This window comes from Equus przewalskii, chromosome 3, assembly GCF_037783145.1.
Source record: "Equus przewalskii isolate Varuska chromosome 3, EquPr2, whole genome shotgun sequence".
NCBI lineage: Eukaryota > Metazoa > Chordata > Mammalia > Perissodactyla > Equidae > Equus > Equus przewalskii.
In genome coordinates, this window is record NC_091833.1 from 44,247,251 (window position 1) to 44,272,521 (window position 25,271).

Below are 25,271 nucleotides of genomic sequence, written 5' to 3' on the forward strand. Positions count from 1 at the left end.
ATGTTCTTTGAACGTTTATGACAAGAGTAACACTCTACCTTATTAGAGTAACAAGGCTCTTATATACCACCTACTCAAACAAAGCAAAACTCACAGGACGTAATCCAAGTTCATGAATCAATCACGTGAAGGGAGAACATGTTGCAGAGTAACTGCGGATGGCTACAGACTCTCTGAGTAACAAGCAGAACCTGGCTAGGGTACCATGAAAAATACAGAGTTCTTTTGTACTTCGTTGCCTAGTCTCTTTGTAGTGAGTTGCATTGCTGCCACCTTGTGGTCAGGTAAAATTGTCAAAAGTTGAATATTGATGCAGTAAAGATGGACGCAGTAAAGAAGTGAAAACAGGCCTCTTATTATATGGGCTTCAAAAGTCTATCAAATACACAATTATAAATGTTTCTGTACTGATTACTAGAAACTTCCATTTCCAATCTTTTAAAAATTTGATTTAAATTTAAAAGGCAAAATATGTCTCTGAACATTGGTCACCCTGATAATCCTTGAACTTAACACTGGTGTTTCTTTGGTTATTCAGTGTATCTGTTTCCGCTTCCTCCTCTAAGAACAGGGGGCGGGGTGGAGGATGAGCAGGACTGGAGGAATGTTAGGGGCCCATTTCCAATACTACATGATTTTGGTAGTGTCGATTTAAAAATAATGCTTCGGAGAAATATACAACCCTCCCTAATGCCTCTAAAAGCCATTTGATGCAATATGATAGCAATGACTTCTCAGGGTGAAAAAAACCTCCTTATAACTCTCTGGGGGAGGAGGTAGGAAATTTCTGAGTCCACCAGGTATAAGAATGGCTAAAATTTATCAGGAAATGCATTTTAAAAAGTACACATTTGCAAAAAGGAAGAAGAATCAAATTTCATCTTCTTTATGATATTTTGGTGAGTATTCTTTACTATGACTCAAATACAGATGATTATGCTGTTTAGTACTTTACATTTCACGAGTCTGAGACGATCCACCAAACATGTAAAGAGACTCTGGGCTAAAGTCAGCAGCACAGAGACCAGATTTTTATTTGGCACTGCATGTACACAAGCACCAGTGCAACCTCAGTTGTGGAAATGCACATTCAAAAAGTGACGCAATCACCCAGGTGAGCACACAGCAGTCATTGGAGAGCTGTCTAGCAGTTACAGCCTGCTCTGCTCAACTCCCTCCTGTTTCTAGCTGTTCCAGGACAGCCACGTGGGCCATGACCTTTCCCACTGACGCTGAGCAGAGCTGAGCTGTGGGATGTGCCACTCGGCTCTGGGCTCATTGCCTCTCGGCTCACAAATTCTGTGTAAGGGGCAGAAGAACTCACACTGTTTTATTTAAAACGATGAACGTATTAACCATGGAGAGAAAACTGTATGTACAAGAGGTGGTTTAGAACAGTGGAAAGAATATAAAGTCAAAATAATGACAAGCTCTCCAGGCTTCAGTTTGTAAAATCTGGCAAATGTACGTAATTAAGTAATGATGCTTTTCCAAACTGTACTCTACAAATGTAAGGCACGATATTACAATTATCTACATTACCTAAGTCGTAATAATAACAGGAAGTTAATCAGCAAATTGGTGAGGTCATTATCCACTATGTGACCTACCTTAATAAAGGCTGGATTGTGTTACAGGTCATTTATGAATATTACTAAATGATATATATGTATTTTATAATATTTTTGAGTTTGGCTTACATTTCATCTTCAGAATACAAACCAGCCAAAATTTTCATATATAAATACTTCTTACCAAGAAAGAGACAATGAATAAATTACTTGGTCTTCAGAGATTCAAAGAGTAACACAATTTAAAAAAAATGGATAGATCTGTTAATTTTTCTTTTGTAAAGATATTATTTGGTTTTCAATATTACCTTCAAATATATCAAAAGGGGGCATCTAGATGATGGGGTTTGTAGATTATATTCAAGGCAGACAAATCTCATACTAAGGCACAATGTCAAACCAAAGAGAGAACATTCATAAAGACCTGAGAGCATGATGGTTCGTTATGGGTTACTTCCATTAAGTGCAATGGTGAAACGAAAGACTGCCAAACTGGAGGAATCTAGCCTTACAACATAGAATTAATTTCTTTGCCTTCAGTTATATTATTAAACTTTAAAGGGAGCGGGGCTAAGAAAAAGGAGAATTTTACAAATGTAAAAACATAATGGAATCATTTTCATTAACAAAAATTAAGATGAAAATCATGAAAAGATTTTATGGGTGAAATATTTAGTCATTAAATACAAAAAAATTTTAAGAACTGGTGACAAAAGTATTTATTTTTTAATCCATGAGTAATACAGGGGTGACTAAGACCTTTAGAGAATCAGACCTGAATCTCTATAGTGTCATACATTTGAAACAAAAAACAGCCAACAACACATAGCTTCTTACCTTCCTTTCTGAATTCATGTGGGAGGAGAAAGAGGGAAAAACCTACTTCCTCTTCAAATCGTATTATTTATTTTTATTCCTATTAACCTTAAAGTGATCTTTTTTCTGCCTCTCCTAGGATCAGACGTTTAATGAGCTACTTACCTATGATGCACCTCATCTTCTGCAAGATTTGGACACATATTTAGGGGAAAAAGAGTGGTTGATTGGTAACTCTGTGAGTATGTTTTACATCTTAAAAAATGCATGCAAATACATATGTTTGTAAGTATATATAATAATATATATATAACATATAACATATAGGAAGTATGTGTATATTATATATATCTCTGTATATATATACTTTATATATATAAAATAGGATAAAACAAAAACTTATAAAAACTTCTTGAGAAAAAAATGTTACCATGGGGAGGGAATAGGTTAGAGAGCAGGGATAAAAAGCTAAACATCTTTGAATAAACCTTTTTTGATGAACTTACCTTTGGAACCATGAACTAAAATATTTTATATAATTATATAACAACAAAAAACATTTTAAAAAGCTATCACTGCAAAGCAAAAGCAAAGTGAGACAAATGAGCCTGTGACAAATGGACGCACAGAGCACGTAGAGAAGGACCCTGTACTCTATTAATTGAGGACCGTTTTAAGAAACTTCATCATTTGTAAAACACAGTAACTTCACTATATGTCTCTTTATAGATATTCTCTCGGGACAAAAAATAAAAATCATATACCATTTTGAGTAACTATTGTTGGTGGTATTGGGTAGAGTGGTATCTTTTTTCCCCTAATATTATAATGTCTATATTGTGGGGTAAAGCAGTAAGAAATTATGTGGATGTCATTGAGAACCAGAATCCTCAGTGTGGGAGAAATTAGATGGAGACGTAAGATCAGTGAGATTAAGCAAATATCCTATTCCTGAATGTGAACCAGAACTAACAATCTAAACTCAGGATGTTCTTTACCTTAGGATAAAGAAAAAAGCAGTTTTTATCTCTTTTTCTTGAAACAGTGACCAACCCAGTTGTCCTGGGCACCCCTAGGACCTGGAATCTGGTCTCTAAATACTAAAAGGAAGCAGGGCTTCTTGGAGAAATGGCTCATTCTCCATTTGGAATGGGAAATGTAAAAGATGAGGTGTCATATCAGAAGCAAATAAATGATCAAAGACAATTGGGGTTGTATCAAAAGCGCTTCAGTAAGAATATTAACTGCAGTGGATCGAAACAAATCAAAATGAGTGAATCCATGAGTTTAGGACAATCACCACCACCACAACCAAACACACACACATACAAACCCCTAAACCAAACCCAACTTCTTTGGTTACTTTTAGAAGATGCTATGGAACCAAATTATTATTCTGAAAATTTAGAAATAAACAAAACTGGAGGGTTTGAATAAAGCATTTATCTTGCCTTTCTTATGCTGGTTGTACCTCAAGATAACAAAAATTGATAGACAAAGTTTGTCTTCATGAGTATTCCAGTTAATAATTAAGAAGGAGGGATGAAAATAAACTATCATCATTTTCCAACCCTTGATGAATTATCGGACCTAGGCATTGACTACCAATAATTGTTAACATCACAAAAAGTGAGACAACCAGATTTTACTCACCTACTGTTAGAGGAGACACCACCACCTACCTCTGAAGTAGTCTTGCCAAAAAGATCAAATCTAAATCCGATTTAGATGCTGTGGAAGGTCGGGGTCCCTGCCTTCTCGGAGACAAGACACAGACTGCTTTTTGTGGTGCTCTTGTGACCTGTTCTGAACAGTCTGCCGAGTCCTCCTGGGGTGATACAGAAGCAAATTTGCCACATCTTGATTCTCAACTCTCATCCTCACCACTCGCCCCTTCATTTCTTCCCGTTGACTTCTCAGTAGGCTTTCTCAAAACGTTCCTCTCCCTATCCTTTTGCTTGAACAATTTCTAAGGACTTAAAATGTGTGTGTTTCTTCTGCTTACTATTAAGATTCCTTTGTAAACTCTCTCCCTTCCTCACAGTGTCCCAAACACACTGGTGTTTGGTTTGTTCCTCAGACACAAGTCACACTCCCACCTGAGAGCCTTTACACTTGCTGTTTCCTCTGCCTGAAATGCTTAATTCCCAGATCAATGCACGTCTGGATCCATTTTACCACTCAAGCCTTGGCTTAAATGTCATCTCTTGAAAGTCGTCCCCCGCTGACCACCTGAGAGTCCCTCTCATCATGGCACTTCTTCTTCATCAATCAGTTTCCATGTTTGTCTTCCTGCTTCTAAAATCAAATCTGCATCAGAGAAGGGGCTTGCGCCACATCTTGCTCCCCAGTCAGTGCCAGCACCTAGACCTGTACACAGCACATGGGAGGCAGGAACTGCATCACTATTTGTTGAGTGAAATCTGAGCCCTCTCACCAATAGACTCTCCTGGTTGACAGGTGTTTAGTAAGCAAGTTAATAAAACACTAACAATTGGCATCATTAAATTCCATACAAAAAGAAAACTAAGAATAGTCCACATTTAAACTTCACTCTTTGATTGATATTCATACAGAGCCAAAGTAACATCATCCAGATTAGTTTCTAGTCACAAAGGGAAAAAAAAAAGTGTACAAAGGAAAACAAACAAGTGTACAAGGGTAAGACCAGGCTGTCATCACCCTAATATAGTGGTCAATCTTAGGGCTCCACCATGGTCAGACACCCATATATTGTGTCTTCTGATGTGATGCAATATAATGTGTTAGCCAAAAATATTTAACTCGAAACTATGAACTCTCTAGGGATAACTTGCATTCTATTCTTTTTTTTTTTGGAGGAAGATTAGCCCTGAGCTAACCACTGCCAGTCCTCCTCTTTTTTCCGAGGAAGACTGGTGCTGAGCTAACATCCGTGCCCATCTTTCTCTACTTTCTATGTGGGAAGCCTACCACAGCATGGTGTGCCAAGTGGTGCCATGACTGCACCCGGGATCCGAACCGGGGAACCCCGGGTCGCCGATAAGTGGAACGGGCGAACTTAACTGCTGCACCACTGGGCTGGCCCGCATTCTATTCTTTTATATTCTACAGTATAAAGGAACAAAGTAAACAAGATGAAATAATTGCATAAATCCTGAAGACAGGACATTCTGCATGACTAATGTGGAATACTCAATAATTCAGTGCCATGAAAAAAAGGGTACTGTTCTGAATTAAGAGAGTTAAATGACATAAGCAGATGAAATGCATGGTCCTAGAATGGATTCTGCCTTGTCCTATAAAGAACACTTTTGCAATAGATGGAAAAATATTGACTATTAGATAAGATGAAAATGTATTGTCACAGAGAGGTAGAGACTGAATGAAGTTACAACAGTATGTACTGTAAGATCTCATTTTAGCAAAAATACATGCATACACACACACAGAAAAATACCTTATCCACAAGGTGTTAATATTAGTAACCTCTGGGTGTTAGGAATCTGGTAATCTATAATTTTCTATCATATACACATTCTACTTTTGGAGTAACAGATTATTTTGAATTAAAAAGAAACTACTTTTCGATGAAGTAGTTAACGCCTTTTATGTTCAAGTCGAAATTTTTGTTTCCTTTAAACTAGGTGACTTGGGCAGATTTCTACTGGGAAATCTGCAGTACCACACTTTTGGTCTTTAAACCTGACTTGTTGGATGTCCATCCCAGGCTGGTGACGGTACGGAAGAAAGTCCAAGCCATTCCTGCCATCGCTGACTGGATACAACGAAGGCCCCAAACCAGACTCTAGGCTGAGTTCTTGCTGACACTGGTGAACATCTGCTTCAAATAGCAATAAAATGAAAGCTACATAATCCATACAGCTGCATCCTTTAACATAATGAAAAAGAACTTCAAATGAGACAAGCAAAAACAAGACATGAGCATTGTCAAATAAGGCACATGCAAAAATCTACACACGTTATCCAGTGAAAGACAATATACATATATTTAGAGGTAGAAATAATTACAAACATACTATTAATATTGGATTGTCTGAATCTTAGTATGTCATGTTACATGTGGAAACAGATTATGGAAACAGATGGCTTTATACTCGAAAGGCAGGGTAGAGGAAGGAGGACATGAAACGGAGAGAGTGTGGGAGACGAACAGAGAAAAGGAGAAAAGGAAAGCCCAGCTAAGGATGCTCTTGTTTAAGGGGCTTCTTTCCTCGCAACGTTCTATGAAATGGGGAAAAAATGTTAACTATTTCATTCATTATTAAGGATTACACACAAAAACAAAGTGATTTCCCAAGCACCTGGCTTCTCTGGATTACATTTTTTTATCGTTAGTGGCTGTTAATAAATGATAATGGGTTATGAGTGAATCTCACGGCAAGGTACTCTATCACATCGTCAATGCAGTCTGAAGCAAAAACTTTTTTACAAAATAAATTCAAGTCATACTTTGGATAATGAAGGTAGTAACTTTTCTTCTCTCTTATGCATGTTCATTTTCCTCCATGTATTTTGATAAGCTTTAATGAAAAGAGAATTTAGTAAAAGTTAGAAATACAATGCTTACCTAAATTATGAATCACTTCCATTTGTTTACACAAATCATAACTTATTTTGTGGTGAGGAAGATTGATCCTGAGATAACATCTGTTGCCAATCTTCCTCTGTATGTGGGACACCACCACAGCATGGCTTGATGAATAGTGTGTAGGTCTGCACCCAGGATCTGAACCCACGAACCCCAGGCTGCTGAAGTGGAGCGCATGAACTTAACCACTACACTGTGGGGCCGGCCCCTACCTAAATCATAATTTAAATATAAAGTGCAAGTACACCAGGTTTCCTAAGAAAACATTTCATTTCAATCAGAGCATCATCATAACCTTTAGGTCATCTTTTTTCACTGAAAGACAACATGTTCTATTACCCCATCCTGTACCCAAATTAAGTGTCTCCTTGCTGAGCAAGTGAGCAAGTGCATGAGAGTGTGGATATGGATGAATCAGAACAGAAATGGAGTTCACATCACATGTATAATCAGAAAACGACCCATACATTTTGGGAAGAATTAAAATACTCCAACAGCCATGGCTTCATGCGCTCTCTTTACTGATAATGGATGATGACGTCTACTGACAACAGTCCAATGAAGGGACTAATGAGAATACATCCTAAGGAACAAATTCCAGTTTATTGAGAAACAGACAATACTAAGCACATAATATGATCTCATTTGTGCTCAATATTATATTTTGTAAGGGTAAAGGGAGGGAGGGTTAGAAACTATTAAAAAGGGTGTGAAAATACAACTTAGGATCACAAATATTTTTATTAAGCCCAAGACATAATAGAGCATTACAGGGAGAACTCAACTACACTTCATTAAAGATAAAACTATGGATTTAACAACAACAAAAGAAATGGCCTATCACTGAAGATACATTAATACAGAAAAGTTATGAGAAATCCATTATGAGATTTCAAAAGGTAATATTCCCAACAATTTGACTAAGTGATTTGGGTACTGCAAGGCAGGAGGAGATAGTAATAATATTTGAAGATTCCTTTTAGCCCCATTACGCTAAAATATATTGAATATGTTCAGTATACCTTCAAGATTGGAAGTCCACTGAGTCATGAGTTTTCAGACTACAATATCTGAAGCACTACAAGGGCTTCATTAGCCTTCTAAGCTCAAAGGATTATTACCCTTAGCACCTCAGCAAGTCAGGATGCCATGAAACTAAAATCTCCAATAATCAACAAATCCTTCATTTATAAATAAGTTTATTTATAATGATATTTACATAATAAAAACAAAACACATGAAACTCACAAGTCATACAAAGAAACTGATGTATAATAAAAACAGCAATATAGACTGACAGGCAAAAATTTAAAGAAAGATTTAATAAAGAGTTAAATATCAAGTAGACAACTTTACTTCTAAATTTCACTTTGTCACCCACACTGCATTGGAGTTGAACAATGGCTCTCTCTTCAGGAGGTCCTGTACTGGAAATTCTGGAAACTGGTAAACTATATTTTGGTAAGAGTTTAAAGTTAATGACCTATTTCCATGCAGTACCTAATGCTGCCTTAACATGAAGTCACTTTCAGTCTGCTTTGAAGTGAAATAGCCTGTTAATATGTTCTGCCAGGCTAGAAAATGTCACCAACATTTTGCTGACACGTGGAGATGTGGCAGGAATAAACTACTGTTTCGAGAGGAAGGAGAAGTGGAGCAGAAGTGACTGGGCAACGGTTTCAAGAGAAGCAAAAGCCAGAAGGAAATCAATGAAAACATGCACAAGAATAGGCAGAGTAACAAGCACAGTTAGTGCAGTCGGGAAATGAACAGAAGGCGTTAACCCATGGAGCCAGGGAAGGGCTTCTTTAGTTACTACTCACTGGAAAACAACTTAGTGCCTAGCCAAACAAACCTGTTTGAACAGAAGTACTCGGGAGGACCTGGGGGTGTCAGTACATGGAATGCCACCTTTAAATTCAGGTTGAGTTCTTGTTGACAGTGGTGAACATCTGCTTCAAATAGCAATAAAATGAAAGCTATAGAATCTATACAGCTGCATCCTTTAAACTAACATAATAAAAAAGAACTTCAAATGAGACAAGCAAGAACAAGACATAAGCATTGTCAAATAAGGCACATGTAAAAATCTACACACGTTATCCAGTGAAAGACAATATATATATATTTAGAGGTAGAAATAATTACAAAAATACTGACATTTCTAAAGCATTAGCATATTTGTTACAAACAATCACCAACTAATCCCCATTCAGAAAACTGTTTTGTAAAATGATTATTCAACATCTTTAGGACTACATATTTGTGGCTTTTTTTGAAATTTCACATGTGAGCATCTGGAGAATTCAGTTAGTGGCAAAAAAGTTGTCCATACTATGAGAAATGTAATATGGAAATTATAAAAAGTTATAAATGTTCATAAACCCCATGGTCATCATAATGTAAATGTCCTTGAGTGCACCAAGTTGATATTTCCTCTTCAGTTAGGAACTCACAATTCCTCTCACAGGCCCATTGACGTCTTTAGTAACGTGGCTATATCTGCGGGCATACTCCCTTCGTCACCTGCAGGTCATAAAGTGGAGTTAAAAGTTTAATAACATATTTTATGAAATATATCCTCTCTCCAATTTTCTCTACCTTTGGTGAATTCCTAATTATCTTTCCAGGCTCCGTGTGCTTCAGTGCCACTCCCTGTTAAAATCCCCCCAAATCCCTACGTCTATTAGGGGTGCTGCCTCTGTGTTCGTGGTCGCAGTGCCAGCAGCGCAATGGACAGCTTCTGTTTCTGACTTGAGATATATAGATATAGATATAGATCTATAAAGACACAGAGATATAGTTTGCATCATATCCTACTCATATAGCACATATGGTTCCCTAAACAAAAACATTTATGTAACAAACTGAATAGTGAAAACAAAGACAGTAAAGCTTTCAAATCCTAACTGAACAGAAATCATTTCATCTACACCCTTATTTTCAGTCCAAAGACACATCCTGACTTAGAACTTAACCGCACGTCTACACAATATTGAGTACAGCGCACCAGTCGAGGATTAAAGCACCCACTGTAAATTGCCTTTTCCCAATGTCTGCCCCATATTTCAATTAAATGGGGCCCCAGTATCCAGACATTTATCCAGGAATTACTCAGGATATTCTAAGATGTGGAAAACATCCTGTGTCAAGGTGGCACAAAATGTAGTCAGCCTTAAGTCAATTAATCACTTAGATTGCTTTTAATTGAACTGATGTATTAGTTTACAATAATAATGGCATAGGTGACAATTCATAAATATTTGTACATTCATAGCCATGAATAATATTATAAATTAGATGTGGCTAAAAAGCAGCAAAACTAATTCCTTTTCTCCCTCTCTGTCACACCCCTCAGTTATAATCTAAAATTATGAGAGTCCTTTTACGTGCTCTTCTCCTGGCAGTGAAGAAACGTATGTACAGGACACAAACTCCTGCACGAACTCTCAGGGAACTCACTGACGTCCTTGCCTCCAAGCTCATCCACAGACTTGAAAACTGCCCATGAGATCTAAAGCGAAACTTGTCCTAAATTAACTGACACCATGAGTAAATAACTGGACAAATCCAGAACACAATAAGACAACAAGCATACAAATCGACAAGACAATAAGACTCTCCAAAATCCATTATTACTGAGGAGGGCAGGGAGAGGAGAAAAGAAGGAAACAGTGAGGGCACTCTTCTAAATCTAAAGATACTACAGATACAGTACAATAAAATGTAATGTGTGAACTCTGACTGGATCCTGTTTTTTAAAAAAAAGCTATAAAAAACATTAAGAGGATAATTGGAAAAAATCTGGATATGGATAATATATGATAATATTTGAAATTACTGACAATTTTCTTGGATGTAATAATGGTATTGTGGCAACTTAGAGGAATATGCTGAAATATTCAGAATGAAGTGTCATGTCTACAACTGACTTTGAAACGGTTCATTGGGAAAAAAAGGTAGATGAAGCAAACATCTTGAAATGTTACAACTGTTAGATCATTATACTTTCATCCACGATATGCTTTCAACATTTTTGCATGAAAATTTCCACAATAAAAAAGTTTTAAAAGGTAGAAAATTGATTAATGTAATCCCAGTAAGGGACATCAAAAACACTCACTTCACACCCAACCCACAACCTTATTCCAAAGCAGCAGTTTCTGACTAGCAGGCATCAGAAACACCGACCAGATGACTGAGTCCCATCCCCAGTTTCTGACTGAGCAGGGTTGGAGATGGGCTTGGGAATTTGCATATCAAATTGGCAGTGTCCCAGGTGGTACTGCTGCTGCCGCTGGTCAAGAGACTGCACTTTGAGAAGCACTAAGACAAGCTGTAGAAACAAAAATCTGACAAGCATATCTGAGAGGAACCGTGGTCTCTAATCTCTCACAGGTTGATGGAAAGGCGGTCATACAGATTGTTAACATAAAGCACATACATGCTCAATGACAGGTATGCCCTCTGTTCAGAGGAGAGGACTGCACTGTGAGACATCAAAGGAAGGTATCCGTGACTCCCACCAGGTTGGTGTCAAATTATTTAAATGAAACCAGGGGCAAAGCTAAAGACAAAATCACTATAGTTAAGAGATTAAATAAATAAAAGGCATTTCTGTATCCTTAGTCTACCAAATAAAACACATACTGGGAAAAACTGATATATATATAAATAGCTTTAACAAGACAAAGGAGGAAAATTTCCTGCAGAAGGGAAGAGTGGTAACTGGGGGGAAATTCTTCCCAACTACACATTTTAAAGCCAATGGCCTGAGAGCAGAGCTGAAGTAAGTTGCTGTTTTAACAGACACTTGATGAGAAAGAACAGAAGAAAAAGACAACAGTGGAGAGAGAAAGCGGTCAAGAAATTTGGAAGATGAAAAGAAGATGGAACAATGGAAACTGACTTTAGTAGAAGAGGCAAAGCAAAAACTTAGGTGCCTGCAGCTGAGAAATGCAAGAAGGCTCCTTTATACTCAGAATCCCCTCCCCACTGAAGCTCAGGACATGGAGGCCATGGGTGCTTCTGAAAGGTGGGGGACACATGGAGCTAAAAAGCAGGTTAAAGAGGGGCGACTCCTAAAGCCTGCCCCGCAGAGCAGCCATTTACCCCAGATGTGCAAAGCCTGACTTTTTGGAAAATGTGAACCACAGGAATGCTGGACACCGGGACATCAGAGGACAGCGAAGCTGTACTGGATCAGGAAAGCTACCCATGTGAATATGGCAACTACCTCCTCTCCCCCACGTCCCTCAGCTATAAGAACGCAGCCAGCAGGCTTATGCACCTCTCTCACCGTCCTCACTTCCGAAGAGAGGGGAGAGCATCTTTCTGGGGAAAAACTAGCCCATGAGAAATGACCTATAGTTAAAGATACTTAAAGACAGTGCAAGACAGTTTGGAGTCTGTCCAACAGTCAAACAGCTGAGTCCCCAAATTAAGTAACTATGATGGTTCTATTTAAAAACGTACTGTTAGGATAAAATTTATATATCTGGATGTTTGCTAGCATTGCTAAAAGAGAATTTAACCTAGGTATTTAATTGCTTTACTAAATTTGAAACGGTTCCCTAAACAAAATAATCAGGAAAACATGTTGCCTAGTGGAACTTGCCTTGCGAGTTCACTATATTGCTTTGGCTGAATAACCTGAAATTACAAGTTGCCATCTCCACACAAAGCCTAGAAACTGCTGTTAATTGTTTAAGTTATGATCTACCTACTCATCCTCACCCTTAAAGGTCTAACTCAGTTGCTTCTTACTCAAACTTTCTGTAATGGCCACCTCCCCAAGCTGGCACAGCACCCCAAAACAAAGGCTATACAGGAAGGCCACGTACTAGTTTCATCATCTGTCTTCCTCTCTGATGACAGATGAAAATGAATTGATCTCTTTATAGTACAGAGTGCCTAACAAGATACTGGGACATAGTAAATATTCAATGGAAGTCTGCTGAGTGGAAATGAACCATTATCAGTAATAGGAATATCCTTATTTATCAGAATACTGATATAATTGCTTGTTTCCAATTAAATTTAACATTAAATAAGAAAAGCAAGATGCAGAAGATTGCATGCTAACTTGTGTAAAAGGGAAAAATAACATATACACTTATTTACTTATATCTGCATAAAATAAGTGGTCATGCACTAAAAACCCTAATGTGTCACGTTCATGAAAGGGAAGCTGGTGACAGGGCAGGAAGGTGGCTTTGGTTTGCCCTTTTGTATCATTTGAATTTTGAACTACATGAACGCATTCTCTTTTCAAATGTATATACAAATAAATAAATAAAATCTTAATAAAAATAAAATATAAATATAAATAATCTTAAACTTCAAAAATTATTCTTTTCAAAAAGGTGGAGTGGAGGTTTTCTTATTTGAGGGTTCCCTCTGGTACCTAACCACTTCAATCTGAAATTAACAAATTTTTGAAAAAATGCATTTTATTGCACTCGTGTAATAAATATTTGCTATTCAAAATGAAATTAATGTAAATTTTAGATAATAAGTTAATATCATGCCATGTATTTTAAATCTCCGGATTCACAAATATTATCTATTAAGTAAATCATAAAACTGTGGATAAAATTATAGATCCAATTTTAATTTATTCCCAGGATGTTCTGGTGTCAGAGATAAGGCATGGAAGAGACAGAATTTTCCAAAATCAAAGTGTTTATATCAATTCTGGCAAAATGACCTTGGTTACTGCAGGACTTCTGAGATGAGCATGCTTGGCTTCCCCCAGGCCACCCTAAACTGTGCGCCAGTTAAGGGCTCAGACCATCTTTGTTATCCCCTTGCTACCGCTAACTTGACGCCTTTTCATATAAATAAATATTTAAGTTTCTGCTTATAAACAACTTACCTTCGTCTACTGTGGTCATATCTTGTTCTAGTTTCAATTTCTGTTGGTTAATTTTTAGCATGGATTCTTCGATCGTCCCTTGGCTTATTAATTTTATAACTAGTACTTCTCTAAGGAAAATACAAGATATGTCCATTGGTTACTTAATATAAAACTATTTGGATTACATATAAACTGTATAAATCATTTTAGAGTTCAATAAGACTAATTTGAAAATTGTGTAACAAATATATCCATAAATTCTCATTTTATTCAAACTATGTTTTCTGAGCATGTCACTTTTAAACATCTTTTCCTAGTAAAAATTATTAGTAAACCTATATTACAACAAACAATTCTGGGTTCAACTAGGTATCCCATTTTAAAAAGGAAAATGCTTTGCTTATCAGATTCCTGATAAGGTGCCGATAAATATTTGGTTCATAAATGAATATATCGATGTCTTTTGGAAATACAGTACAATGTTCCACAAAGAAAACATTGACTGTCTACTCTATACATGTGAAAGGAGAGTTGAATTATAATAGTTTTACCCCTTTATGGTCCTGTGACCAGTGTCAAAATTCAACTTCATCTGAAATAGCTACAATTGAAATAATCAATTTTCTCAAGGGTAACAGGGTAGCAATAGTATGTATATTACCAAGTCTATCTGGCTCTTAGATGGTTAATAAGCAAGTCTTTTCAATTATTAATCTTTTTCAAAGGGGCAGGATCATTGATAATACCTCATTTTCATTAGCGGCAGAACTATTTGGGGTAGGGGTAGGAGGTTATTTTAATTACTAGAAAATGAATAGGTTCACAGTGGAGTTCACATGCAACACTGCTGATATAGAATACATCAGCAGCCACATTTTCCTGAAAATATAAAAACTAAGGCAGGGCATCTGACAGACTATATTCTAATATTCTAGACAAATTAAACTGTCATTTAATTAAAAATAAATTTCAACTGAAAACACTTACTTAGTCTGGCCTACTCTATGGCATCTATCTTCTGCTTGTTTGTCATTGTAAGGATTACAGTCAATATCGTGAAGTATAACAACATTTGCTGAAGTCAGGTTTATTCCTAGACCACCAGCTTTTGTTGACAGCAGAAACACAAAGATATCCATATCGGTATTGAACTCATCAATTAGATGAATCCTGTAAGATAAATATATTAGGTTAAATTTCACTAAAAAGTATACGATTAAAACTGAAAACAGGGCCAGCCTGGTGGTGCAGTGGTTAAGTTCACACGTTCCGCTTTGGTGGCCCAAGGGTTAGCTGGTTCGGATCCCGGGTGTGGACATGGCACTGCTTGGCGAAAGCCATGCTGTGGCAGGCGTCCCACATAAAATAGAGGAAGATGGGCACGGATGTTAGTTCAGGGCCAGTCTTCCTCAGCAAAAAAGAGGAGGATTGGCAGCGGATGTTAGCTCAGGGCTAATCTTTCTCAAAAAACAAAAACAAAAACAAAAACAAAAAGAACTGAAAATAATCACATCACATAAAAAATAAACTTGAAGATGTAAATACCCGCTCTCAGCATTATTTTCCTGTAGCTGTTTTATTGAAAACTTTCTCAGTTCGCCAACTTCCTTTCTATACTATTTATCTCCCTACTATTTCTTACTTTAATTCAACTCTTCAAATATGATTAATTCCTAAAGGACCATTTTGTCCTTTGTTTAATGACTTCTGGCTTATCTAAGTTCTGCTGTGGCTTTTCCATCTTTAACCTTCTCAGAAGTCTGTCAGCTGCTACTTGCAGATACTAGACCCGATGAGCTAAGATCTCAGGATCAAACCACAGGGGTGTATTCTTCTCTTCTAGCAGGACTTCTATCCTTACTCTAACACAGGAAAAAATAACAACCCAAAAGATGCCATGCAGTTGAACCACAGTAGAAAAAGCATTCCTTTTTTTTTATTTTTAAGATAACCTTTTTAACTTTTGGGAATTAAAAAAGAATTAACCAAACTTAGTCAATTACCCTGAAAATGTGAAAAGCCCAAGATTTTAAAACAACCTTGGTTTAAAGATAAGGCACTTCAGACTTTGAATGATTTTTAAAGTTAGGGGAAAAAACTGATGAGTATACAATTCTAATAGCTGTTTAAAAATCTATTTGTATGCAACTCAGACCAAAAAACTAAAAGAAAATTTTCCTCATCTAATGTAATGACTTGAAGTAAGCAAGCAATACAATTCTATCAAACGCTCTAGACATTTAAAATTCTAACATTTATTCCCATTTGAGGGTAAGGTAGAGAGAGATTTTCTGAAACCAAAGTGAAGTATACCAACCTTTCAGAAATCTGAGTCTTTCCATCTAATCTGAGGTATCTATGCTGATGATGTTTTAAGAGAACCTCTAAAATATCCAGCATCATGGTAAACTGGCTAAATAATACAACCCTATCGCCCTGTGAAAATACAGACATGGATTAGACAAATGGAAAAATAAAATCAGACATAAGTATCTAATGACTAAGTACTTCTTTAATAAAAATCAAGTAATCATAGCTAGGGTAAATTTCTTGTTTTAAATTATATAGAAATAAATTACCTTAACTTCTAAACTTCAGACCTAAAGTTTAATTCTCAGTTTTGACTTTTAAGGATAGTAAATGGGAATAGCTAGGAAAGCACTACTTGGATTGCGATCCTACAATTTTAAGCTACTTCACACACAAACTGTACTACCATTTAACAGTAGCTTCAAAATACTCATTTTGAAGCAATCATACAGATTACCAGCTATGAAATGATGACAAGATCACTTTTTAAAAACATCAACATAGATGTATTCTACTAACTTCTATTTTTCTTTCTGAGGTTTAATGGAGGAAAAGTATTCAGGAAAACATATGCCCAAATATATCCAAAAAATGCTCAAAACACTAGTTTCTAGGAGACTGCAGAAAAGCACAGGCTAAAGCTTCAGGAAAGTAAAATCATGCCAGAATTGTTTTCAAGAAGTTTAACTAAGTGGATAATACAAAAGGAGCAGCATTCTTCTTTAATACCTTCTGTTTTAATTCAGACAAGATGCGGCCTAAAACTCGGAATTTTCCAGAATCTAAAATCAAGTCCATGTCTAACTGGAAGTTATTAATGTGTCGATACTGTTTACAAAGTACATGTAATTCAAAGTCTGTCATAACTTCCATATCTTCAAAGATCAGGTCTGGGTTAGCCTCACAATGTGTAGGTTCCTCAAAACAAAACAAAACAATATACACTTCAATATAAAATAATTTATAACACGATCAGAAAAACCTAATAGAATTGTTCACATTTGATAAAATATCTAAATCAAAGAACATTTTAGTGCAACAGAGTTTAGCAAAGGAAATTAATTTTCATTTTTTAGGTAAAATCAAGGGAGAAAAGTTCTTACTGTTTTAAAGATAACATACTGAAATATTTACAGATGAAATACTGCCTAGAATTTGGTTCAAAATCCCCAGGAGGGGTATGGATGAAACCACAGTAGAGTCATGCCAGACGATAACTGTAGAAAATGAGTGATGGCCACACTGGCAGAGGATTTTGTTATACAATTCTCTCTATTTTCACATGTTTGAAACCTACCATAAGTTTAAAATAATATTAAAAAAATTAAAAAGCAAATGGTTGCTTTCAACACAAAACTCTATATGGAGAAATAAGGGAGAACATAGCAAAAATAAAGAGTATTGGCTAAAACTATAGACAAAATATGATAAAGAAGAAAGAAAAAGAAGAAAATAAGTGGGGAGAAATGACTCACTAGCCAAGACATAAAATCTGAGAGATCTTTTTGGTAAAAAAAGGAATAAATAAAATAAAGAAGTACATTATGGAAGTCTAGATCAGGAGCTGGCAATGTTTTTCTGTAAAGGGCAAGACAGTAAATATTTTAGGCTCTGTAGTCAAAATGATCTGTTTCAAAACTACTCAACTCCATCCTTGTTTTGAGAAAGCATTGAGACAACACAGAAACAAAAGTGTGTGGCTGGGTTAGAATAAAAACTTACAAAAACAGTCACAGATGTATTTGGCCCTAAGGTCATAGTCTGCTGACTTGATGCAGATTGTCAGCCTGTCTTAAGCTCCCCCAAATTATCTTAAACTTTGTCTTAAAAATATTTTTCTGGAGCAGGGTTGGCCTGTTTGCCCACAGTGGTTAAGTTCGTGTGCTCCACTTTGATGGCCCGGGGTTCGCAGGTTCAGATTCTGGGTGTGGACCCACACACTGCCCATCAAGCCATGCTGTGGTGGCATCCCAGATACAAAATGGAGGAAGACTGACACAGATGTTAGCTCAGTGACAATCTTCCTCAAGCAAAAAAAGAGGAAGACTGGCAACAGAGGTTAGCTCAGGGCCAATCTTCCTCACCAAAAGAAAAAAAATGTTTCCTTAACTGTGTGGTTCGAGGGTCAATATGTTCATTAGATTTAACGATCTGATTTCTAGCCTAACAATTTAACTTCATGTTTAATAGTGTTAATAAAGCTTAATGTTAGCATAATATGAAATCCTACCTTTAGCATAAGCTGAGACATTTCCTTGAGTTTTTCAGCTGTGTAATATTGGCGATGTAATAAAGGATGATTGGCCATTTTTCTCAATTGCATCATGACATTGCACATTTCTGTGTTTTTTTCTGTGATCCAAAGAATACACATTAAAAAAAAAAAACAAAAATGAAGCTGACAGCTGTTTGTTGAAATACATCTCAATGCAAACAAAAAGTTTTAAAATTAGTTCTTCAAATTCCAACTAATTTTCTAAAATGAGCAAATCCCACTATCACGTGACTAGACAAAATGCAGCCCCAGCACAGGATTATTTTTCACATAAAATTGTGACAAGCAGATTATACCCATGTTATTGATAGATTTTTTCAATCTGTTGAAGAGACCCAAATAGAGTTGCTCCTGCTTCTCTGACATTGCACACAGCTCGATTTGGTCTTTCTTGGGGGGCAGCTGCTTGAGAACCTGAGAAAGAAAAACAGCTGAAGCACATCATCCAAGTAAAGAGGAAAACAGAGTGTTAAAAACCAATCATAATAAAATAGATGCAAATAAGAGTTACCTCTTCTTTTACTCTTCTGAGAATAAATGGTTTTATAATTTGTTTTGCATGTGCTATTCTCTCCTTTTCATAAATACTTTGCTCATCTGCTGATTTCTAAGTAAAATAAGAACATACTCTTTTAAAAATTATTCATTTAAATGATCACAATAACAATATTAAATAACATGAAAATCTCCCTCACTACAATCTGAGTTATTTTCCCCAGAAACTCAATTCATCCTAGACGGAACTTCATATTCGAATTTTGGACTATAATCTACTTCTTAAGGCTCCACATGTTTTTTGAGGTTTTGTGAAACGTAATCGTGTACTCTGCTGAGGTAACGAAATTGAACTGTGCTAGGCTGGTGTTCAGAAGTCATTAACTGAGGAGTCATTACTGATCACCTAGATAACTCTCATGAAAAAAAGTGTGTGTGTGTGTGTGTAAGGGATTGGAGGGTGGGGGGTGGGTAGAGGGAAGAGAGAGAGAGAGAAAGGCAGAAAACTTGTATTTATTTGTGGAAAATGGTCCCAAAAGAAAGCTAGAGCATGTGGTCTAAAAAATGAGGATAGTTTCCTAGTCAAAACCTGTTAGTTTTGGAGAATTAAAGAAGTGGACTTTTATTCTAAGATGTGAAGGAGATCTCCAATATCCTGTGATCTGCCAGGCTATCAAGTGGGAGGAAACAGATTAGTGAAAAAAAGGCAGTTAATTTGCAGTGAAAGAATATCATAGAAAACTCTTGCAAAATATATGTGACTTGGGAGAGAGTCAAGAATCTAGATAAACATCACTGTACTAGAAAATTTGGGCGTTCTTGAAAATTATACTATACCTTTGCTAAGCAACAGAGAGAAAACTAACCAGGTTTTCTTCTAGATAGGATTTCGTTACTGTAACTTTTGGAAATTGTTACTTTTGTATTTACGGACTTTTATTTCAAAACGGTACTTCTTTCCCAGTAGAGGAATTTTCTAGATAATCTACCTCTGCCCAGTTCTACATTTTACCCATTAAAAAAATGCTAATTTACTTGACTAATTTTAATAAAGAATATACAATGCTCAAACTTTCCCCACATACTACATATCTGAGCTCTCTACTAATTTAAAATTATCATTCTTAAGAAAATTAGGATATTAAAAACCAAAACTTTTAGATACTGGTTATAGAAGTCATTATTTTCCACTGTATTGTGGGCGACTTCCCAACTCATCCAAATAAAGGGATATCAACTACTTAAACTTATTTCATAGTGTATATGCACAATGAAAACAGGAAAAAGAGACAACATAGAAAAATGGCCCAGGTAAAACACAAAATATCCTATTTTGGATAAAATATGAATTTATGCTTACTGTCTTAGAAGAAAACATTCTTCGTATTTCACTGGTGCTACTACTAAACATGTGTGGCATAACAAAATTCAACAGCGACATAAGTTCTAACAGATTATTCTGGACAGGTGTGCCTGTGAGTAGCAGACGATTATTTGCCTGTGAATGAAGATGAAATTTAGATTAGGTTTTTTTTAGAGCCACATTCTTTTTGTCTACTGTCCTCAGTGGGAAAGAAAAAAATTAAAACCATTATTAATAATCTAATATTCTGTGACAAAAGATTAGTAATTTACAAAAATTATCTATTGTACTTTAAGGCAGAATGTGAAACAAATGGTTTCATTTTCTAAGTAGGTAACTTGTGTCTTCATATCTCTTTTATGAGGTAATGAAAGAAGAGACATTATAGTTGATATTCATAAAGTTTATCGTATAGAACAGTGGTTGGTAAGTTGAGGCTCATGAGCTAAGAATGGTTTTTACATTTTTAAAGGGTTTAAAAAAACCCAGAAAACAAAAAGCAGAGAACAAGTGACAGAGGCTGAATAGCCCACAAAGCATGGAATATTTACTATCTGGCCCTTTACAAAAAGTTGCTGACCCCTGATATAAAATACTATATACATTAAAATACATAATCTAAAATTTTATCATAATCAGAAAAATTCACAGAACACTCTCTTACGTTAATCGTCATAAGGTGCTGGTATCGGATGGAGCCCATATTCTTCAGCATATGGCCCTCATCAAAAATTGCATAATTAAGTTTCAGCCGTCGAAATAGACTACGGTCATCGGAACTGCTGATTGCACAATTATACCTGTCACCAAAGAAAAAGAAATCTCTAACGTTATACTGCTAAGAGGCTGGACTCTAGTGGGACTTAAGGTTTTCTAAAATTATTTTTATTTAGACATTTCTAATAGCCAGTATCTAAAAGATACCACCAGACACAGCTGATGCTCAAATAAACACTGATGCACTTGTATCCAATAATTATTGATGTACATTAACTAAGTTATAAAAGATGCAATATGTAGCTAAAGAAATTTCAATGTTATACACAACTAAGATGAGGTCAATTTGGGTACAATTTATATGTAATCTGCCATTGTTATACACTTTACTTCATGAACTGTTATATTTTATGAAGAAGCAGGGAAAAAGGACACGAAGCTTAGACATTTCAGTTGAGAACTTAATACTACTGTGTTAAACTAATAGAGTAGATCCAAGAAATGAGAGTTAATAGCAGCCAGCAGTACAAGACTACATATGAAAATGGGGTCCACTTTATTAAGACAAATTTTGGATGAATTCTTTTAATCATGGCCTCCTATAGAAGTCAGTAGAGAGAAATAATAACCACATAGTGACAGCTACAATGAAGCCTGAAATAACCTATAAAATAATTGCAACACGAGAGCATTAAGTTTTCTGCTAGATATTTAAGCCGAATAGTCACTATCAAGGAATGATTAACTTATTCAAAGTATATTTTCCATCCTTATTTCTATTCTAACTCAAATTTTTCATTAAGAGAGATTTCATAGTTATTAGTAACACTTGTTTATAAGCTATAATATTTATCAATCATTTTGGTGGGATATCTTAGATTTTACTTCAAGTTTAAATGAGAGTTTTATTATAAGATTATGCTTTTTAATCAAGTTATGAAAACTGTCTTATAAGCACTGTCAATCACCTAATGTACTAGCAAAATCTGCTATCTTGGTGTTATACACCAAACTGAAAACTGTCTGAATCCCCAACATAAGTCATTCCATTACTTTATTTGCATTGTTCTTAGCACAGACTTTCCCTCATATTACTACTACTATTTTTAAAGATTTTAAAAAATTATTGGTGGGCTGCACAAAACGTTTTTTCCAAAAATTTTTTTTTCTCAATACTTACGTGGTCACAATTACATTGTATTCTTCATATTTACTATGAATGTTATACCTAATCTGTTTACGCTCTTCTTGAGAACCTAGAATTTAAAAACAATACACACATACTGATTGTATTTTTTGTACTTTATTATCTATTAGGATTTTTTAAAATTTCCAAAATTAAAAGGAAAATGACATTTTCTTACCATAGTAACAGAGCACCTTTAAAGTGGGGCACCATAAATTAACTTCTCTTAACCAGTTATCTATGAACAAAAGAGATATTACTCGCACCTGCTGTTATAGGGGACGTGCGCGCAGTGAAATGAACACTGAACTTTGGCAAGTTATACCCAGAAACTGTCCTCTTATAAAATAATACAAGATGACTTTTTAAAATCACAGACCCTTCACAATTTTACTCCTGATGATTAAAATGATTTTGAGGTGGCATCAAAATGAAGGGCAGAGGACCAACCATTATCTTTATAGATGATATTAATTTCTAACTGAAAGAGATTTTTTGGGGTCATGTTCATGTGTATAAACGTTCTCTTATTCTGCTCTACATCCAATCAATTGAGAAAGAAGGGAAAAGTAATCTGAGTGGGAATGAACTGCATACTTCTCATTCAATAAATGTTTACTTTCATATTTAAAAGCACTTAGTTTCTCTTAGTTACTCGTTAAAGCAATTTAAAAATATTATCAAAACAAAATAAATGATCCTATCAAACGGCCCTTGATCTGTAATAATTTACAAGCTAAATAACTGACTTAAATTTGATTTATTTTCTTTTAAAAGACTTTCAGTACAATCAAACACACACATACCTACAAGGGGAAAACAGGTGTAAGGAGACCATAGAAATTAACATTCACCTCCAAAACTAAGAAATCCCACATACACGCATGGTTTTTCTTTTCCCTATATAAAACACTATACAGACAAGGACGGCTGTCCACAGTATTACAAACCTATAGTTGATGCTGGAACAACGATCAAATGAGGACCTTTATTACCCTCCTGATAGAGGTATGCCAGGAATGCAATGGCTTGAATAGTTTTTCCTAGGCCCTAAAATTGAAAGTTTAAAAGACAATATATGAAATTTAAAAATAAACAAAAACCAAATAAATACTGGAAAAATACAAAAGAAAAAAGTGAATTTCTAGTTTTATTTATTTTTGATTCCCCATAATGCAACTCTATGAGAATTTCTACTATGATCTTAGTTCTCAATGACAGATAAAACAAAACAGATCACAATCTCCAAGTGACACTACAACTTAGTTTAGTGAGCGGGATGTATCTCAGCTGCTAATTAATATGGGACGCACATTAATATGGAAGACCTTTGCATTGTATATAAAGGATATAATCTTGGTAATTGTTTTATATAAAGCAAATGGTTAATAAACACTAGACAGACTGAGGACAATGTTCCAATGACTAACTGGGTTTGAATATATGTCTATTCTATTACCCAGCAATTCCACTCCTAATATATTCAAGAGACATGAGAGCGTATGTCCACAAAAGATTTGGGTAAGAATGTTCATAGTAGTTTTATTATAATAGCCAAACACTGGAAATAACCTAAATTTCCATCAACAGGAGAACGAATAAACAAGTTGTAGCCTATTTATACTATTACCACACACCAATAAAACACACAAACTACTGATACATTTAAGAACATGGGTGAATCTCAGTAACTTTATGAGGCACCAAATGAACCAGAAACAAATGGTAGATACTGTATGGTTCTATTTATATCAAGTTCAAAATCAGAAAAAATTAACCTGTGTTGACAGGTATCAGGGGTGGTGTAATGACTGAAAAGGAACATGAGGAAGCTTTTTGGGATGAGAGAAATGTTGATCTGGGAGGTGCTCACATGGGTGTACAGATATGTAAAAAGTCACTAAGCTGAACTGCAGGTAAATTATATATCAATAAAGCACTGGGTTTTTTTCTTTTTTAAAAAGCCTACTGAGGTAGTTAACTTCTAAGTGGAGCTAAATATTACCAACTGAATTGCCAGCCCTGCCCCTACTCCAAATTCATGTGCTGAAGCCCTAACCCCTAATGTGACTGTATTTGGAGACAGGGCCTTCAAGAAAGTAATTAAGGTTAAATGAGGTCACAAGGATGGGGACCCAATCCTCATCTTAAAAGAAGAGAAAGAGACACCAGGGATGTGCATGCACAGAGAAAAAGCCATGTGAGGACACAGTAAGAAGGACACTTGCAAACCAAGGAGAGAGGCCTCAGGAGAAACCAAACCTGCTAACACCTTCATCTTGGACTTCCAGCCTCCAAAACTGTAAGAAATAACTTTCTGTTTAGGTCACCTAGTCTTTGGTGTTTTGTTACGGCAGCCCTAGCAAACTAAGATAATAACTTATAAATACTGTGCTCTACAGGTTACAAATATAGTTTCGCATAACATACCTCATTTGATACTAAATATAATCTTATAATATAAAAACTACCTAGGTTTTATTAACAGTGGCTTGAGATTAGGTCATTTGATAAGGATTAGACAGCCCATGAAAGGCAAAGTTGGTACCCAAAACTCAGATTTGATTCCCAAGTCCAGTTTCTGACAACTGTAAACATTCTATACTCTAAACTAATTTCTATAACTATTTTGAAATCCTGCATATATTATTCACTTTTCTATCAGATAAACAGCATCCTTGTTTGATGTGTGTGCATCTTTGTATCATGTACATGTGGGAATAGTCTTAAAGTACTAAAGATTACTAGACACTAACTAGAGAACAAGGGTCATTTTCCTCATTAATTTTTATTTTAGAAATCTATACACAATGTAATACATATATAGTCAATAAATATTTTCTCCACTGAACATGACTCATTTTTTTTTGGCGGAAGATTAGCCCTGGGCTAACATGTGCTGCCAATCCTCCTCTTTTTGCTGAGGAAGACTGGCCCTGGGCTAACATCTGTACCCATCTTCCTCTACTTTATATGTGGGACATCTGCCACAGCATGGCTTGACAACTGGTTCACACTTGGGATCCGAACTGGCGAACCTTGGGCCACTGAAGCGGAACGTGCAAACTTAACCACTGTGCCACCGGGC

At 35.8% G+C, this 25,271-nt stretch overlaps 2 protein-coding genes across 9 annotated transcripts in view; one reads left to right on the forward strand and one right to left on the reverse strand.

Annotated features, from left to right (window-relative positions):
• HPGDS (hematopoietic prostaglandin D synthase) overlaps nucleotides 1-6,848 on the forward strand; it is a 29,990-nt gene extending 23,142 nt beyond the window's left edge. For all 4 annotated transcript variants that reach the window (XM_008522341.2, XM_070612616.1, XM_070612618.1 and 1 more), the window contains 2 exons: nucleotides 2,527-2,625; nucleotides 6,014-6,848. In XM_008522341.2, coding sequence (XP_008520563.1) covers nucleotides 2,527-2,625; nucleotides 6,014-6,178 — 264 coding nt within the window. In that variant the 3' untranslated portion in view covers nucleotides 6,179-6,848. The remainder of the gene's footprint in view (nucleotides 1-2,526; nucleotides 2,626-6,013) is intronic.
• Nucleotides 6,849-8,160: 1,312 nt separating this feature from the next.
• The window catches only part of SMARCAD1 (SNF2 related chromatin remodeling ATPase with DExD box 1), a 79,314-nt gene continuing 62,203 nt past the window's right edge, over nucleotides 8,161-25,271 (reverse strand). For all 5 annotated transcript variants that reach the window (XM_008522337.2, XM_008522339.2, XM_008522338.2 and 2 more), the window contains 13 exons: nucleotides 23,134-23,233; nucleotides 22,362-22,421; nucleotides 22,178-22,253; nucleotides 20,945-21,080; nucleotides 20,278-20,415; nucleotides 18,934-19,029; nucleotides 18,719-18,836; nucleotides 18,378-18,499; nucleotides 16,877-17,065; nucleotides 16,155-16,273; nucleotides 14,825-15,007; nucleotides 13,856-13,965; nucleotides 8,161-9,504 (listed from right to left, as the gene is read on the reverse strand). In XM_008522337.2, coding sequence (XP_008520559.1) covers nucleotides 9,443-9,504; nucleotides 13,856-13,965; nucleotides 14,825-15,007; nucleotides 16,155-16,273; nucleotides 16,877-17,065; nucleotides 18,378-18,499; nucleotides 18,719-18,836; nucleotides 18,934-19,029; nucleotides 20,278-20,415; nucleotides 20,945-21,080; nucleotides 22,178-22,253; nucleotides 22,362-22,421; nucleotides 23,134-23,233 — 1,509 coding nt within the window. In that variant the 3' untranslated portion in view covers nucleotides 8,161-9,442. The remainder of the gene's footprint in view (nucleotides 9,505-13,855; nucleotides 13,966-14,824; nucleotides 15,008-16,154; nucleotides 16,274-16,876; nucleotides 17,066-18,377; nucleotides 18,500-18,718; nucleotides 18,837-18,933; nucleotides 19,030-20,277; nucleotides 20,416-20,944; nucleotides 21,081-22,177; nucleotides 22,254-22,361; nucleotides 22,422-23,133; nucleotides 23,234-25,271) is intronic.